Below are 20122 nucleotides of genomic sequence, written 5' to 3' on the forward strand. Positions count from 1 at the left end.
TTGGGCTCGCTGATGAGTCTACCAAAGAGCCTCTTTATTGACTGTAAAATTCCCATGTGTACACCCAGGGTAACAATGAATTGGGGTGTAGCAGTTACACAGAGCATTGTACCCCTGTTGAGGCCCTGAAGGACTTCCAGGTTGTCGAGAAGAAGCTAACCTTTTTGTTGCGCACGGTTGGCAGCATGCAGCTTTAGAGTGTCCTATGTGGGAATCTTTTTGGGAGTCATGTATGAGGTGCGGATGGGAGCTCTCTACGTATTGTGGCAAACTAGTTGTTGAGACCGAATGTGAAGTGAAGGCGTGATATGTAAGGGAGATAGATGCTGGTGCATATTCTTATTATAACCATATTTGGATGATTGGTTAAGAGGAAAACTGAATGGTCAATGAGGCTCACATCAGAGCTTGGACTGCCATTGCCCAGCACCTCTGGCCTATAACCCTTTGGTGTTCCTGACATCTTGCACTTGCATAGATGGAGACCCTTACTATTTGGCCTAGATAGCCAGTGCACTTGACATGATATTCCCAGATTTGTGCCTTGAGTGGCTCCTTCAGATCAGAACTTCCTGGCAGTGCTAAATTACGTTTTAACCTTTCTTTAAAATACATGGGAAATGTTAATGTTAAACTTTTTGTGCTGCTAAATTTTAGCTTTCCCCAAAAATTCTTAGGACTGAATTTAGAATAGTAAATTTGCCTTCCCATCTTCTCCAAAGCTGTGCAGCCCTCGGGGCGCAATAGAAGACCAGACAATCAAATGTGTGCCCTCTATTTTAATCATGCTGAGACCCTTGTCGGAAGGCTTCCTGCAATGCACTGTGATTGTGGTATACCATCTAGGGCTCCCATAGGAAGCCCACACGCAGGCAAACATTATCCATCAGCCCTTCCCTTGTTTATGAAGTAGACACTGTCACTTTGTGTTATGATGCATCAGAATGGCAAAAAGAACTATTGATGGACAGAAAGCAGAACAATGTCATACATCCACCCCAGTACAGAGATCTGGGCCTAAATCCATCGTTTTTTTGCTCACCATGCCGTTCCAGTTTGGACCCAGCCATATGCAAATCAGTCTTGACCCTGTGTCCAATGGGAAAAGTCCAACCTGAACTGCCAGGCCAGGTCCTCCCTGGACTGGAAACAAGCATCCTAGGACCGGTTTCGGGGTTTCACCCCTCTCCAGCCAGGATAGCTTGAGTCCAGTGGCATGGAGAGCACGGGACTTGTCTGAGCATACCCGTCCCACTCGGGGTGACAAATGCAAAAAGAACTATTGATGGACAGAATGCAGAACAATGTCCTATTGGATATGGATTGGAAGTTTGGGCTGGACTGTTCCCGTGAGGCACAGGGTCAAGACTGATTTGCATATGGCCAGGTCTAAACTGGGGTGGCATGGTGAGCAAAAGAATGATAGATTTAACCCAGATCTCTTGACTGGGGGAGAATAAGTTCCGCATTCCGTCCATCAATTGTGTGTCTTTTACATCAGAATGGCAGCATTCCACACATCTTTCCTCCAAAATTGAGATTTTTGCCCAGGTCCCTCCTCCAGACTGGCCGCCTCATCTTCTGAAGAAAATAATGACTTTCTGTGGCAGCCCAGCTAAAACACATCCAGCAGTTTTGTGTAGTGAAGAACCATTTTCAACATCCTCTTCTTCTGGTTTACAAGTCCTTGGAATGTTTTTCCCCCTCATACCTCAAAGGCCAAATAAAAAACATATTAATCAACCCACCCAATCTGCTCAACAGGATGGAGAAAGTTCATCTCACAAAGATTGAAAAAAGTGACCAGAGGATACATGAGATTCACAGTGGTTGATTCTCACTTCTGGAACAAGCTCCTCTCAGACATCTGCAATGCTTCATCCCTCTTGCTCTGTCCCTCATGGTCTTCAAGAGTAAACTTTAGACACTTATTCCAACACTAGTAAAGGCTCTACTCCCCATACAGCCAACCACTCATGGACTGGTCACCCCTCCCTATCGTGTATCTATTCTTCTGCTGGAATTATACCCGACGTCTTACTAATCTGATCACTGTGGTATTTTGTGTAATAAGCAATTTATCCTAGTGGTGTCTCATCATAATGATTAATGTGAGACCGGCCTCGTGGCGTGGGCCCTCCCGACCAGCAAGTTACCCTGCAACCACGCCGAACCTCGTTGATACAGCCTTCCGGCTCCCGTGGGCCAACATTCCGAGGGCCGACCAGATCCCCAACACGCATGCCCGGCCGAGGGAGAGCGAAACCCCCCCAAACCAGACCGAGAGGCGCCGACCCTGTCACACCTCTGGTCTCTCCCCCGAGGGAGGTTTCGATCGACCACCAGGCCCCCGGGGAGCGGGCGCCTCGCCTGCTGGTTGTCTGGAGTCCCCTCCCGGACCCACCTGAACAGATCAAAGGGGCCGAGCGACAGGAAACCCCGGCACACCGCCCCCCAGGCACCAGACCCCTCTCCGCGAGGACTCCGGACTTCAAAGAGGAGGGGGAGTATAACAAAGGGTGCTGGAGGGACGAGAGCAGAGAAGACCTGGACTAACGAGAGCCTGCTGACCTGGTCGCGGCTCGATCGCTCCCCGAACCGAAGAACGCTACCCGAACTCTGAACCATCTGAGCCCTGCTGACGCCGTCGCGGCTCTCCAAACTACGAACCTCCGGTGCCTGCTGAGTGACTCGCGGCCCGCTCCTCCAAGAGAATCGACAGAGATTGCCGAGAGAAGCAACATCCCCTCAGCTCGAGGATTGAGAGCTGTGCGCCGGATACCTCGCAGATACACTGATTCAAAGACTGTCCCGCTACCCCTTTTTCCTCATCACGAGATCGCTGCCGCTTGTGGCATTAATTCTGCACCTGCCTGCCGGATCATAAAGATCCCTGACAACTATCGATAAAAGCATATTGTCTTACAACGAATTACTGTGTGGTGTCCCTCTATCCGAAGAGAGAGTAAGCGCAGCGTGTGCGATCCTAGGTACGAGACCCTTCCAGGAAGGGCCTCCCCGCTCTTGCTCAGCCTAACTCTGGGAAAGGTGGGCCTCCGGGTGGTCGGGAACGCATTCCGTAGCCTCCCCGGGGAACGCCTTCCAACAATTAATCTTTCTCAAAACTAGAAAAAAAGTTATTTGTAGTGTAGTTGTATCTTCTACTGTTCTGCGTGCTAAGCATGACTTCCTAAGTCTGAAGGTGGGTTTCTCATGCACGTAGAAGCAATTAATTATGCAATACAAACCTACAAAATAAACCTGTTTCGGTATACCGTGAGTAGACCCAGTAGCGCCCTGTACAATCCACCATCTTGTATCAGTAAATACAGTGTTTTAGTAAACAAAGCACAAAAGGGGCAATGGAGGGTGAGGAGGTGTTTATACTGAAAATGTGATTTTTCTCCTTTCATCTCACTCTTTGGACCACCTCAGGTGTCCTCCGTAGAACAATTTCTCCAAAACATCAACACCCAGATGCAGCGTGGTGAAGATTACGACAAGCTTCGAGCCACCATGGACCGCATCGGGGCCTATGACATCCAGGAGCCAGGATCAGAAGAAATTGAGAAGGTGAAGGAGCCAGGGATAGGGGATGTGTGGGGGTGGGGGACACAGCAGAACAATTCCCATATAGCCCACACTCATAAACCACACTATTCCAAGCAGACACAGCAGTAAATGAATGTAAAATGCTTGTCGTTTATCCTTTACTACCTTTTGCTCAACTACAAAGAAGGAGCAAATTGTATGAGGTTACGAACACCACTCTGGTCAGTCACACATGACATCAAAACACTTAGGCCACATTGCATACGGCCACCCCCACCGCCTCCCACGCCCCACCCGGGTAAGTGCCATTAGCTTTTTAATATACTTTTGCACCTCATTAGGGGTGTGGGCCCATATATGTCCCTTATGGTGTAGTAGTCCATATGTCCCTTAATGTCCTTTGTCACTTCTTTAGGGGTCTGGAGCACTATATAAAAGCGACTATAATATAATGGAGGCAGACAAGGGGCATCTGAAGTTGGAATGAAATAGCATCTACATCATTCTGGGACTAGGCTGTGAAGATGGCAAGGTCTTGGCTCTGACAGTTTATGGATGGGCGACCCATGGGCCCTAAATGCAATGCTGGTGGACTCCAAAGATTGAGAATGTGAGCATGGTTGGAAAGAAGAGCTTGTTTTTTCATTATTCTTTGGTGTCCTTATTAAAAGGAGTGTACAATGTCCTTTAAATAAATGCCATAATTTTAATTGTAACTTTAATTGCATTTATATAGCGCTTACTACACCTGACGAGGTGTTGAAGTGCTATGCAGCAAGCGGCAGGCTACCCAGCAACCCAAATTTAGTGGTTAATCCCTTGGTTTGTGGAATGACTGTTGTGCTGTCAATTAAATCATCCTATGTATTTACTCTGATTTCTTTGTTTACGGTTAAATAAATAGGAGTCAGTTATGATCTTTAGTGGTGGCATAGGCAAGTTTCTGCAGATGGTTGATGGGATTAACAGATGAGGGAGAGGAGATTTGGCACTGTATAGTTGCAGGTACATAGCACAAAAGGAGAGGTTGTGATCTATGAAAGAAAGAGGAGGTATGCAGGGGTTCATGACTTTTCATCCTCCAAATATTAAAGGAAGTGATGCCATGCGAGCTGATGGACTGATACCTTCAAAGGAAGTGGAACTGGACAAATCCTGACTCCATTAACATTGCAGGCAGTAGCATTACATATCATGAATCCTTGATGCCTTCTCAGTAGTTAATTATTTAAACTTTGATAAAACAGGCTCAGCAACTCCTTGAAATTAAAACCGTGTCATTTGTCTCCAAGAAGTAGATAAACTTCTGCTCCTCTTCAGCTCGGCCATAACCATGTCCTTCCCACCCTCCACAGAAGTTGAAAGCCTATACAACCCTGGACCTCACCTGCCCCATCTCCGGGGTCGCGCCTCACAATATCCGGCAGCTGCTCAAGGAAGGACCCCTGAAAATGAAGGAAGGCAAGGAGGCAAGGGTGAGTATTCTTCGTGTCTGTACACTGCACGTTTGTGCCACTGTGTGGGATGCACATATTTGGCTCTAAACCGACCTGCGTTCACTCTACAGGTATAGCTCAAGATGTGTTCAGCCTGCAGATGTTCAAAAATTTACCAGCTGTGTCGGTTTGTTGTGACGTAGGTACCGATCAGTGCCGAACCACTTTCCTTTCTACACTTTTGCAGATATTTACTGGGGTCTTGCACCCTCCAATAGAACATGATACTGAAAGTGCTAAGGAATGACATTGGCTTTTACATCTGTATTTTTTGCACCCCCAGGTACTTTGGTATTACAGATGGAGTATGCCCCTGCCTCAAAGTGCATAATGATAGATCACACATCCTCATCTGTGTCCATGTAGATTGCACCTTTCATCAGCCTATTGAAACCAATTAATGCCAAACCTATTGCATCCGACACACATAAAAAAAACAATTGGATGGCGTAGCTCTGGTCTGGAAACATTTGGCTGCTTCCGGTGAGCAGCGTAAGCATGCAAAGGTTCAAACCAAACCCATAAGGCGGTTTGTGAGATACAAGAAGTTGCTGCAAGCAGAAAGTGACTATGTGGGGTGTATACGTTTCTGCATAGTTTCTTTCCTTCATAAGGTATTTTGAATGAAGTTAGTTTCTCATCCAACTTTTAAGTATGGTAAACACCACAAGAGCAATGCATCATTTTCTCTTATCATAAATTATAAAGGTGGAATGACATTGATGCTGTAGTACGTTATCTGCTTTGAGCTGACAAAGAAGCTGAAAACCAAGACTGAACTTTTGCAAACACAACCACCTTAAACCAACCCTAAACCAAGACTGAACTCTCAAAGACAACCACCTTAAATCAAACCTAAACCAAGACTAAACTTTCCAAAAACCCCACGTTCAGCAACTGCACTTCTAACCAACCAAACCACTTTTAAAGAGCTTAAAAAGAGAGGAAGATCTTTGGGAGACCAGGGCCGCAGAATATGGAATGCACTTGGACCACACCTGAAAGGCAGACCAACCTCCAACTGGTCCATGAAAACAAATAAAAATGTCACTTTTCAGACTTTCATTTAATCTTTATTGTGAACCAATCATCGGTTAGAGAACATTGATATATAGATAGATAGATGGATATTGATGTAGATAGATAGATATATAGACGAGGCATTTCGGAGTTAGCCTTAATTGATAAAGGCTAACGCCGAAACGCGTCGTCTTGGTGCACAATAAACTATTGTGCAGTCTCCTGGTGTGCCGCTCTTGTTGTTTTTTCCTGGGATTACTTAAGGAAAACACTGGAAATACTATATATATATATGTATATGTATGTATATATATATGCATATATATATATATATATATATATATATGCATATATATATATATGCATATATATATATATATATATATATATATATATATTTCCAATGTACCAAAGTTACGTACGCTCTCAGGCAAGTAAACAGCAGATCCAACGAGTGAAGGTGACCAGGTTTATTTCATAACGCGTTTCAACTGCGTCCGCAGCCTTGCTCACATGAAACCGTGCAACACAAAACAATTTACGACTCTATACACCGGACACGGCACTTTGAGATGTAAGAGTCGAAACAGGACTGTGCTAATAATTGTAGCCGCCATCTTGCAAAGGTCATTGAGTGAAAATAAATTACAAATAACAAAGTAAACATCACCCACAATGCAGATACATACTCAGAACAACATGCTAGTTCGCATACTTGATATAAGTACAAATATATGTAGCGTAACTGGTAGAATAACAAAACACATCCTGGCCGCGCTGCTGTGACACAGACAATATTCTAAATCCCAAACTGCTGTCAATAAAGTTCGATAGATGAAGTAAGTGTCTATCAGAGACTGTTGCTGTAAATAGGCAAAATGACAAACGATGTTAGAACGTCTGACAAAGGCGAGTGTTGTGCAAAGATAACAGTGTATTTTGATCAATACAAGCTTGCCGTATTGCTAAATAAGACTGTCTTATCTAGCGCAGTGGCTAGTGTGGTAACATCTCTTAGTGTTGACTTATCCCAGATTATGGTTCAACAAGAACTGAAAATGTGTACTTAAGGAAAACACTGGAAATACTATCTATATATATATATATATATATATATATGTGTATATATATGTGTATATATATATATATATATGTGTATATATATGTGTATATATATGTGTATATATATATATATATATATATGTGTATATATATATATATGTATATATGTATATATGTATATATATATATGTATATGTATGTATATATATGCATATATATATATATATATATATGTGTGTGACTAAGAATCTATCGATTTTTTTATCTCATGCAATACGTGAAATGGTTTTTTGCACTTTCTTGCACTTGCACTTTATTTAAATAGAGGTTAATGCACTATGTCACTTTATTTGTAAAAAAATGTTTACATGGAGAACTAAAATTTCTCTGTATGAAAATATCTATGGGAAATTTTTAGAAAAGAAACCTCAAATGCAGGTTTTTTCTTTTAAAATGATGTCCTTATTTCACGTGCATATTTAACTAAGAATGTTTATATCTTTTCTGATAGTATTCAAATAGCCTAGAGAAAGAATACACACCAAATATGAAGCAATATGGGGTGTAGAATATTACATGTTTAAATAAAGTTTTTCTGTGTCAGACAAAAAATGAAAACAAAACTTGTAAGGCTGTATTCAGATAATCCATATGCGAAAAACAAGTCTTTCCTTACTGTCTAACAGCCAGTGATTGGTGTAGAATCACCATGTGACCTTTTTTGTATTCAAACTTTTATGTATTTTAACCCACAAACTGAATTCGTTCCTCATTGCATGATTAAGGCAGGTGATGCCGAAACGCGTAGCAATGGAGTGATAACAATAAATCTGTGAATCCAGCAAAAGTCGTTGGTGTCGGTGTCCTCTCTTTTGTGGAAGATAGGACTTGGTGGTTGATATATATATCCATATCCATCCTACTGGCGGGCGCCAGTAGGTAGTTATAGTTAGAACCTAGTTTCCATAGGAAAAGCGATTTGTGATTTGCTAATAATTTTAGCGTCGTTTGACGAATCTTCGCGAAATTCTCCAAAATGAAGGTCTATCCAGGTCAGCTCCTATCCTGAAAGTTTGGGGGTGATTCGTCAAGAGGGGGCTGAGAAAAAGGGGGGGGGTTACAAAGTGTTTTCTCCATGTTAATTTTCATAGGAAACTTTAGCCACAGCTACAGCCCGAACTGCTGAACGGCATTACACCAGATTTGGCAAAAAGGTAGTGCTTGGTTCAGAAAGTGACCTTTTTTTTAAATGGTGTAAATCCATTCAGTAGTTGCTGAGAAATTCAAAAAATAAAAGTTTCGATATCTATGGCCGCGGGGGGTTCGTGAACCCGCCCGACCACGAGCTTCATTCTAATTGGCTGCCAACACTCCAATTGGCAGCCATCTTGTGACTCGGTAGACCCAAGTCACAAGACAAGAGAAAAAAGAGGATAAAAGCAATAAAAGGGGGCCGGGTAGAAACACCCAACCCCCTAGGCCTGCTCAGGGGGTCCCACAAGGACCCCCAGGGCCAAAAAAAGCATTTTCGTTCATTAAAAATCGTCTGGGTTCGCGAATCCGGACAAATTCTTTTTTTACAAATGTAGCGCAGGCTCCCGCACTTCGTTATTTTTAATCCCCCGGGTGGGCCAGGTCCCGGGGCCATGCAAAAAATGTATGGTGGTACCGCCACCTCCCGGGGGCTTTATTTCTGTTTTGCGTGGGGCATGCAGCCCCCACGCAGCCTGGGGACCGCCACCTCCCTGGGGCTCTATTTTTTAAATCATTAGTCTGTGTGGGGGGGCTCGGGCCCCCCACACACACTTCAGGGACCACCCCCTCCCCAGGGCTTTGATAAAAAAATGCAAGGGGGCATGTACCCCCCCGCAGCCCCAGTAAAAAAAATAACCTGTGGGTGAGGGGGATCAAGCCCCCCAACATGCCCCGGGGACCGCCTCCTCCCCGGGGCACTAACTATGCAAATGTCGGAGTCCATTACGGACCCTCGAGTCCCGGGGACCACCACCTCCCCGGGGCTTTGCCATGGATGGGAGGGGGCTGCGCGGCCCCCTTCCTTGAGCCCTTGATGGCCCTGGGGACTGCCACCCCCCCCCCCCCCCCCCCCCAGGGCTGGCTCCTGCAGTGTCCCGGGGTGCCCACCCAGGACACTGCTGTTTGCTATGACAGGGTGGGGGCCGTGCTGCTCCCGCCCTATCATAGCAAACACTGCTTTGGATTTTAAAAGCAAGAGCAGGTTTCCTGCTCTCGCTTCCAAAATCCAGAACAGATTGCTTTTCCACAAGGGGAGCTGCATGTTAGCAGGTCCCCTTGTGGAAAAGCAATGCTGCCGCCTGCAGGAGGCGGGGAGCTAGCGGGACTGTGAGGGCATTGGGGCTCCCCCAACGAAGAGGCCAGGCCCCGGGGGATGGGGTCCCCGGGGCCATTATTGGCCTGAGGAAGGGGGCCACGCTGTCCCCTCAGAAAAAAAGAATTCATGAATAAAACGGATGGCCAGGCCCCGGGGGATGGGGTACCTGGGGCCATAATTGGCCGTGGGAGGTGAGCCACGCAGTCCCCCTCCGCATAATAAAAAAAAACAAAGGGTGCAAGGCCCCGGGGGATGGGGTCCCCAGGGCCAAAAGTGGCCAAGGGAAGGGGGGGGCCACACAGCCCCTCTCCCATTTTTTTAAAAAAAAAATTATGGAATAAAAAGGAACCGGCAAATCACCGGAGGCCCCGCCCCCTCCCTGCACCACTGTGCAAACACGCCCCGTGGTGTGTGTTATGGTGGGGAATTAGTTCCCCTTAAATTCTGATAGTCCCTGAGGGCTATCTAGCCCACCAGGTACCTCCAGTGGGGGCCACAGGGCTGCGTTGCAGAGAGGTGGTCTGAGGCCACGACCCTTTTAACACCTCTCTGCAACGCAGCTGTGTGGCGCTTACTAGAGGTACCTGGTGGGCTACTTGGACCCCAGGGACCCTTGGTATTCAAGGGGACTTAATCCCCCAACTACCAACGTGTCAGGGGGCGCGTTTGCACATTGGTGCAGGAAGGGGGCGGGGCCTGATGTGACAAGTGTGCAATGCTAGCTTGCTTCACCTATATTAGGTACAGTCTAGCAGTAGCGGTGCAAGCTTCCTGCATCTAGAACAGGTATAGACGTGCAGGAGCAGTGCAAGCTTCTTTCACCTAGAACAGGTACAGCTCAGCAGCAGTGCAAGCTTCCTTCACCTAGAACAGGTACAGCCCAGCAGCAGTGCAAGCTTCCTTCGCCTAGAACAGGTACAGCCTGGCAGCCGTGCAAGCTTCCTTCACCTAGAACAGGTGCAGCGTGGCAGCAGTGCAAACTTCCTTCACCTAGAACAGGTACAGCCCGGCAGCAGCAGTGCAAGCTTCCTTCACCTAGAACAGGTGCAGCGTGGCAGCAGTGCAAGCTTCCTTTGCCTAGAACAGGTACAGCCTGGCAGCAGTGCAAGCTTCCTTCCCCTAGAACAGGTGCAGCGTGGCAGCAGTGCAAGCTTCCTTCACCTAGAACAGGTGCTGCGTGGCAGCAGTGCAAGCTTCCTTCACCTAGAACAGGTACAGCCCGGCAGCAGCAGTGCAAGCTTCCTTCACCTAGAACAGGTGCAGCCCGGCAGCAGCAGTGCAAGCTTCCTTCACCTAGAACAGGTGCAGCGTGGCAGCAGTGCAAGCTTCCTTTGCCTAGAACAGGTACAGCCTGGCAGCAGTGCAAGCTTCCTTCACCTAGAACAGGTAAAGCCGTAAAGCCCGGCGGCACCAGCAGTGCAAGCTTCCTTCACCTACAACAGGTACAGCCCGGTCGAAGTGCAAGCTTCCTTCACCTAGAACAGGTACAGCCTGGCTGCAACAGTGCAAGCTTCATTCACCTAGAACAGGTACAGCCCGGCAGAAGTGCAATCTTCACCTGGAACAGGTACAGCCTGGCAGCAGTGCAAGCTTCCTTCACCTAGAACACGTGCAGTGTGGCAACAGTGCAAGCTTGGCTGTAACAGTGCAAGCTTCCTTTACCTACAACAGGTACAGCCTTGCAGCAGAGCAAGCTTCCTTCACCTAGAACAGATACAGCCTTGCAGCAGAGCAAGCTTCCTTCACCTAGAACAGGTACAGCTCTGCAGCAGCAGTGCAGGCTTCCTTCACCTAGAACAGGTGCAGCGTGGCAGCAGTGCAAGCTTCCTTCACCTAGAAGAGGTACAGCCTGGCAGCAGTGCAAGCTTCTTTCACATACAACAGGTGCAGCATGGTAGCAGTGCAAGCTTCCTTCACCTAGAACAGGTACAGCCCGCCAGCAGCAGTGCAAGCTTCCTTCACTTAGAAGAGGTGCAGCAGTAGAAGCTTCCTTCACCTAGAACAGGTATAGCCTGGCACCAGCAGTGCAAGCTTCCTTCACCTAGAATAGGTACAGCCTGGCAGAAGTGCAAGCTTCCTTCACCTAGAACAGGTACAGCCTGGCTGCAACAGTGCAAGCTTCATTCACCTAGAACAGGTACAGCCTGGCAGCAGATGAGCAAGCTTCCTTCACCTACAACAGGTACAGCCCGGCAGAAGTGCAAGCATCCTTCACCTATAACAGGTACAGCCTGGCTGCAACAGTGCAAGCTTCGTTCACCTAGAACAGGTACAGCCTTGCAGCAGATGAGCAAGCTTCCTTCACCTAAAACCGGTCCAGCCCTGCAGAAGTGCAAGCTTCCTTCACCTACAACAGGTACAGCCTGGCTGCAACAGTGCAAGCTTCATTCACCTAGAACAGGTACAGCCTGGCAGCAGATGAGCAAGCTTCCTTCACCTACAACAGGTACAGCCCTGCAGAAGTGCAAGCTTCCTTCACCTAGAACAGGTACAGCCTGGCTGCAACAGTGCAAGCTTCCTTTACCTACTACAGGTACAGCCCGGCAGAAGTGCAAGCATCCTTCACCTAAAACAGGTACAGCCCTGCAGCAGTGCAAGCTTCCTTCACCTAGAACAGGTACAGCCTGGCAGCAGATGAGCAAGCTTCCTTCACCTACAACAGGTACAGCCCGGCAGAAGTGCAAGCATCCTTCACCTATAACAGGTACAGCCTGGCTGCAACAGTGCAAGCTTCGTTCACCTAGAACAGGTACAGCCTTGCAGCAGATGAGCAAGCTTCCTTCACCTAAAACCGGTCCAGCCCTGCAGAAGTGCAAGCTTCCTTCACCTACAACAGGTACAGCCTGGCTGCAACAGTGCAAGCTTCATTCACCTAGAACAGGTACAGCCTGGCAGCAGATGAGCAAGCTTCCTTCACCTACAACAGGTACAGCCCTGCAGAAGTGCAAGCTTCCTTCACCTAGAACAGGTACAGCCTGGCTGCAACAGTGCAAGCTTCCTTTACCTACTACAGGTACAGCCCGGCAGAAGTGCAAGCATCCTTCACCTAAAACAGGTACAGCCCTGCAGCAGTGCAAGCTTCCTTCACCTAGAACAGGTACAGCCTGGCAGCAGATGAGCAAGCTTCCTTCACCTACAACAGGTACAGCCCGGCAGAAGTGCAAGGTTCTTTCACCTAGAACAGGTACAGCCTGGCTGCAATAGGGCAAGCTTCCTTCACCTAGAACGGGTATAGCCTGGCTGCAGTGCAAGCTTCCTTCACCTAGAACAGGAACAGAGGTGTTTGGAGGCGACGCTCACATTTCTCCACCACTCTCCAAATGTGACTGCTACGTTATAGTTAGAAATTAGCATTTTAAAAACCTTTGAATTCACTGAAAAAACCATAGGTTTTAAGGACGTTATAGATAGAAATTAGCATTTAAAAAAACCTTTGAAATTCATTGAATAAACCATAGGTTTCAGGACGTTATAGTTAGAAATTAGCATTTAAAAAAACCTTAGAAATTCACTGAAAAAACCATAGGTTTCAGGAACGTTCTAGTTAGTTGGAGATTTCACTAGTACAAAACCAGAGAAATGTGGCCGTTATAGTTAGTAGAGCTAACTATAACTCGCGCCCCCGCAATGCGCTGCTGATTTCATATATTACATCACTCATGACATGCTCAGTGACATCACTGATGACATCTCAAATGACATGACTGATGACATCATCCACAAGATCATCTGATGCAGCTCCTCACACCCTAATAAAACCTTTTATACACCCACTCTAAAATACAGACCACCAATATCGAAACCATAGACAGACCAATAGCAGTTAGTACATAACTGCTCAGTGATTCATACATCTACACACACATCCACCCACTAACCCATACAGTCACTCATACAGACAGTCATTCATCAATACAGCTACTGATATATCCACTCTTACACCCATATAGACACTCACACACTGCCACTCACCCAAAGAGTTACTCACACACCTAGTCAGTCATGCAAAGAAACTATCACACACCCATTTACTTGCCTATACAGTCATACACACACCAACAAACTTATTTATACAGATACTAATACATACTTACTCTCTTAAACAATCACTCATAGAAACACACACTCATCCATACAGCTACTCTTGCAATCACTCACTCCCACATAGTCATTTATATACTCCAACACTCACATATACTGCTTTAAAACATATGTAGTTACTCACACATGCACCACTGATACATCCATTCAGTCACCAACACACCCATACACATACTCACCCACCCATACAGTTGTTTCAACATGCACCCTTCAACCCATACACCCAGTGAATCAACCACTCACATATCTATGCACAGAGTCACACACCCCCCACCCATCCACAAAGACACTCAGGCACCCATACAGATACTCTGACAAGTAATCAATAACCCACGACAGTCATGTAGCTACTCATCAACCCATGCAGCCACTTATACACAAATAGGCAGTCTGATACAGCCATTTACACAGTTTACTCACTAACCCATGCATTCAGTAAGATACGCTTTATCAGTCACTTATACACTCAGTCACGCACCTACTAAATCATCCATTCACACACTTATACACCCACTCATTCTTCAATACACCTTGGTGTATATATATATATATATCACATATTTAAACTTTACAGAAACACACATTCACTGGATGATGTCATCAGTGATGTCACTGAGCATGTCATGAGTGATGTAATATATGCCATCAGCAGTGCATTGCGGGGGCACGAGTTATAGTTAGCTCGACTAACTATAACAGCCGAATTTCTCTGGTTTTGTAGGAGTGAAATCTCCAACTAACTATAACGTCCCTGAAACCTATGGTTTTTTCAGTGAATGTGTGAAAATAAATATATATATATATATATATATATATATATATATATATATATATATATATATATATATATTTTATTTATTTATTCACATCTCCTCTATCCCCCACCCCACCCCTTCCATTCCGGTTGAAACGCGTCAGTCAATAAAACTTTAGTCTCCGAGATCCTGGAGTTTGGCTAATTCTTTCACGTGCCAGCGTGAGGACTTTTGGAATATATATATATATGTGTGTGTGTGTGTGTATATATATATATATATATATGCAACACCATACACTTCTCCTCCAGGAAGTATACACGGACGCCAGGGATATTTGCAGTTATCAAATTGGTTTAATGGACTGCACAAACAACGCGTTTCAGCTTTCGCCTTGTTCACGTTACAATGACGTTTTTTTGTATAAAGTTAAATACAGTTCCTGTGCACAGAAATAAACAAAATAAACAACAGACTCTTAGCACCAGAGAATGTGTAGAGTGGCAAATTGGTAAACTTGGCGGCCATCTTAGCCTAGTGCAGAAAATCAAACAAAGGGTATCAGTTACCCAGTAGCATTTCCAAAATAACACTTCATGTTTAAAAAGTAATACTCAAATTTTGTAAATAAACATATCCACTACCGATTTACAACGTGATTGAGAACGCAATGTCATGTTATATAACATAAAGACGTATATTCAGCCCTAGTGGGCGTGCTTTCATAAATGATTTATAATGAAATGTAAACAATCACTAAATTAAATAATTTCGTAAAGGATATGCAAACAATCACGCCCCAGTGGGCATACTGAAAGAGTAAATAGATGCTTGAGATATACATCGAAGTTCTGCAGTACCACAGCATAATTCAATATCATTCTCTGAAAACGAAAAATAAAAGTTTTAGTACATTACAAAAGGAAAAAACACAGTAAATACATGATCGCAATTCCATATTCTATTTGTGTAAGTGTACCGAAAGTTCTTCACTGGAATTCAATCCTCTAGGGAACATTGTATCGAAATCTACGATGTATCTAGATTCCAATTGTCTCAGATGGAGCAATTTATTGCCCCCACGTACAGTGTCAGTCACAGCATCAATCACCACCATTTTTAACAACGCTTCATTCTGTGCATGTTGTTCAAAAAAGTGTCGGGCAACAGGATATTGTTTGTTGTTATGGCGTAAAGCCCTTATGTGTTCTAACACTCTCTTTTTGGCGCGATGAATAGTGCTGCCAATATATGCCTTGTTGCAGGGACAGGTTAATGCGTAGACACAATACATTGTGTTGCAAGTTACAGCTTTTTTGATAATGAACTTGCTATTCATGCTGGAAAATTGTACCTCCGTACAATCCACGCTGTTTTTGCAAGCCTTGCAGTTTTTGCAACAACGGAATCCTGGTCTACCAGTAATCTTCGAAGATGTTAAACTCGATATGACATTAGGACTTAGCTCATCTCTAAGAGAATTGCTTCTCTTAAATGTAATTTGTGGATGGCTGGTCAGATGTTTTTTGAGATTATTGTCCGTTAAAAGGACATGCCAGTGTTTATCAAGAACACGGCGTACCTCATGCGCTCGTCCTGAGTATGTAGTAATGAAGCGAAGACTCTCTGTTTCTGATGTCCGTGGCCTAGGATGCAGCAAATCATTGCGTGCAACTTTATCCACTTTGTTACATGCTTCATTGATAGTGTTGGAATTGTAACCCCTCTCTTTGAAGCGTTGTATCATCATATTTTTCTCGCTCTCATAACCACTGTCAGTACTACAATTGCGCTTAGCACGCAGTAATTCCCCATATGGAATACTGTGTACCAGCTTGCGGGGGTGTGAGCTGGAAGCACTTAGAATGCTGTTACCAGCCGTCTTTTTACGGTACAGCTGTGTGTGCATGGATTGATCCCTAATCTCCACTGTGACGTCGAGAAATTCTACAGAAGTTCTACTGACGTGTTCGGTGAACACTAAGTTATAAGGATTGTCATTCAATGTGTTCACAAATGCTGTAGCAGAGTTTAAATCACCATTCCAAATTAAAAAGATGTCGTCTATGTACCGGAGCCACAGGACACAGCTGGAGAAATCATCCAATTGTGTGGCCACCTGCTCCTCCCACCAGCCCATGACAAGATTGGCATAGCTGGGGGCGAAGCAGGTGCCCATCGCTGTGCCCTGCGACTGCCGGTACACGACACCATCAAACAGAAAAAAATTGTTATTCAGACAATATTCGATCATGGCCATGATCATTTCTGAGTGACGTAAGTAGGAAATAGAGCGGGTCTTTAGAAAATGTTGTACAGCCTGCAGACCTAACTGATGTTGTATGCTGGTGTACAGGCTGCCAACATCCAGGGTAACCAAGGTGTAATCTGGCTCCCAGTGTATCCCATCAATGATGGTTAAAAAATGGGTAGTGTCGCGAAGATAAGCTGGTAAGGCAACAACATAAGGACGTAGGTAATGATCGATATACCTGGAAGTGTTTTCCAGAAGAGACCCAATTGACGACACTATAGGCCTGCCCGGGGGGTTCACTGGTCCTTGTGCAATTTGGGAAGTAAGTATAGCACAGGTATCCGAGGGTGAGGACATCTAAGGTAGTTGTATTCCTCCCACTCTAGCAACCCCTTTTCCCTCCATTCTACTAAAAGTTCCCAGTATTTTACATTGGAAGCTGATATCGTCTTTTTGTCTGACAATGCATAACATGTGTGGTCACTCAATTGTCTCATACCTTCTTGCAAGTAAGAAGGTAATTCCAGTGAAGAACTTTCGGTACACTTACACAAATAGAATATGGAATTGCGATCATGTATTTACTGTGTTTTTTCCTTTTGTAATGTACTAAAACTTTTATTTTTCGTTTTCAGAGAATGATATTGAATTATGCTGTGGTACTGCAGAACTTCGATGTATATCTCAAGCATCTATTTACTCTTTCAGTATGCCCACTGGGGCGTGATTGTTTGCATATCCTTTACGAAATTATTTAATTTAGTGATTGTTTACATTTCATTATAAATCATTTATGAAAGCACGCCCACTAGGGCTGAATATACGTCTTTATGTTATATAACATGACATTGCGTTCTCAATCACGTTGTAAATCGGTAGTGGATATGTTTATTTACAAAATTTGAGTATTACTTTTTAAACATGAAGTGTTATTTTGGAAATGCTACTGGGTAACTGATACCCTTTGTTTGATTTTCTGCACTAGGCTAAGATGGCCGCCAAGTTTACCAATTTGCCACTCTACACATTCTCTGGTGCTAAGAGTCTGTTGTTTATTTTGTTTATTTCTGTGCACAGGAACTGTATTTAACTTTATACAAAAAAAACGTCATTGTAACGTGAACAAGGCGAAAGCTGAAACGCGTTGTTTGTGCAGTCCATTAAACCAATTTGATAACTGCAAATATCCCTGGCGTCCGTGTATACTTCCTGGAGGAGAAGTGTATGGTGTTGCATAATTGGGGTTGCCGATTACCCCCACACGGACCGCCCAGCAGACAGCCTTCGTCTTTATCGGGACAGGTTTTTTGATATATATATATATATATATATATATATATGTGTGTAAATATGTATATTGCATTTATATAGCGGTTACTATCCCTGAGGAGGCGTCTAAGCACTTTTTCGTCAAGTAGCATGCTACTCCGGAACCCATAAAGGATTAGTGGTGAATTAGTATAGTGAAAATATTAAAGTAATTTGAGTGGTGGATATGTTAGTCAGTTATTTGGATTGAGAAGGATAGTGGAGGGCTAGAAAAAGTCAAAAGGTTTGCATTTCTATAGTGCTTCAACCCCCCTGATGGGGGGGGTTGAAGTGCTTTTTTTTCAGCGAGTAGCACGCTACTCTGGTACCTGTACAGTGTTAGTGGTGATTTAGTATAGTGAAATATGAAAGTAATTAAATATAGGTGACTCGAACAAATGGACTCGCCAAAGAATATAAATATATTTCCACTGCAATGTGTCGGCTTCCGCCTTACTCGGGTAGTAAAAGATTGTATGCACAGCGGCTGCTATAGCATATTAGAACATTGGAATGTTGAGCCTTCGGCTCAGGCCGTTATTGTCTGGTAGAGCTACGGTGGGCTCTAAGACTACAATAGAATAATCTTAGGGTGACCAGAATTTTAAAGCCATAAAGAGGGACATTTCACAAAAATATAAGGACTACAGTTTTGTTTCAACCGAGCGCACAGAATTACAGCTTTACTCAGAGAATTACAGAAGAGGCAGTAAGAACATAAACAAACAAAATGCAATTTTTAAAGCCAGTAGCATGCCTGTTAATTAAATTGCTTTCTTAGAACAGCTGTTAACTATTCCTGCTTTGGAAAACATAAAAAGGCTCCTCCTATCGTTTGCAGTCGATCCTCTACTGTTGCAGGGATTCTACACAAACACAGACCTATGTGCAGGAAATGGGTCCTCTGTGTATATGGACTGGGTCTTCTTACCAACTTAGTACCCACAAGCCCAGGACCGACTAGCTATAGTGCCTCACTTGCTCTCCTACTCACTCACAGAGAAACAAATGATTAGGCACCCCTGAACACAACACTCCCAGATTTCCCAAGAATCGCGGTAACAAGACTCACCATTTCGCTCACTCTCTTGTACTTGTCCACAATAAGATCTGACAGACATGAAACAGTTTAAAATATTTATTTTAACTAACGTGCCCTAACATGCATTATACGTGCCACAACAAGCAGGAAAATGCATAGTACAAATACAGCACAGCAGCAAGTCCACACATCATGAAGGGAGATGTCATCATAAAAAGACAATGGAGAAAAAGACTATAGTGCCTAACCTTCCTCCCCTTGCTAAGCAGTATTGTTATATAACAGAAGGTCTCTGGGATTTGCCAGCAGAAACCATACCTTAGCCTATAGATGGTTGATCTACTTCATGGGTGTTGTCTCACTCTTCTCCCTGGAAAGGTCCCTCTCCAAGTATGTCCAATGCATGCGTGCATCCCCATAATATCAAAGTATGAGTTTTCAACAACAGCTGCATTGGTATGTTTTGTCTAGGTGCTAGGTAGGGCCTCACTAGAACAGAATAACAAGGGGTATTGTTTTATCGACCTTGCACACAATGTTCAGTCTAAACTCCAGGAACTGGCAGAGAACGAACACAGCAGACAGTTCTCATGGGAAAGGCACAAACAAAGTCCATTGAAAAAATAAAGCCATGTAGTAACGTGTGCAAAGCAGCACAATGGCTGCATGCTAACTTAGTGATGTCGACAATGTCCCGAACAGCCACATGACACTACATAAACCAGGAAATTAGCTAAATTTCCTGAAATCTGTCTGGACAGCTGGTGAAAATTGGGACTATCCCGGTAGCCCCGGGATGCCTGGTCACCCTAAATATGCTGTATTATAGTGCTCCGAAGTAACTGGAGCAAAAAGGCAGCATCTTCTAAAACTCCTAACTAATGAATACAGCAAACTGTGACAAGCAGCCCAGGCTTTGTAGAAAGGTGTATTCATCATTTGACTAGGAGAGGCGGTTTACACGCACATGCCTCACCAGCTCCCCAAACAACGTCTCCAGCTGATGACATGCCATGCAATGCCCCGGCTGGCCTACCCTCCACATGCCACGCTGAGATGGGTTTACCAAGGTACTGACCCACTATTCAATACTGGTGAGTCCTGTGTGTCGACGCTCAGTCACCTCTCGTATTCCTCAAGTACTAGACTTTATTATCCCAGAATCCTTTGCTGTGGTTTATG

The 20122-nt window shown here is 44.6% G+C and overlaps 1 protein-coding gene across 2 annotated transcripts in view; it reads left to right on the forward strand.

Annotated features, from left to right (window-relative positions):
* The window catches only part of PLEKHG6 (pleckstrin homology and RhoGEF domain containing G6), a 188010-nt gene that overhangs the window by 143426 nt on the left and 24462 nt on the right, over positions 1–20122 (forward strand). For both annotated transcript variants that reach the window (XM_085619788.1, XM_085619787.1), the window contains exons 10-11: positions 3436–3573; positions 4908–5027. In XM_085619788.1, coding sequence (XP_085475914.1) covers positions 3436–3573; positions 4908–5027 — 258 coding nt within the window. The remainder of the gene's footprint in view (positions 1–3435; positions 3574–4907; positions 5028–20122) is intronic.

This window comes from Triturus cristatus, chromosome 7, assembly GCF_964204655.1.
Source record: "Triturus cristatus chromosome 7, aTriCri1.1, whole genome shotgun sequence".
Lineage (NCBI taxonomy): Eukaryota > Metazoa > Chordata > Amphibia > Caudata > Salamandridae > Triturus > Triturus cristatus.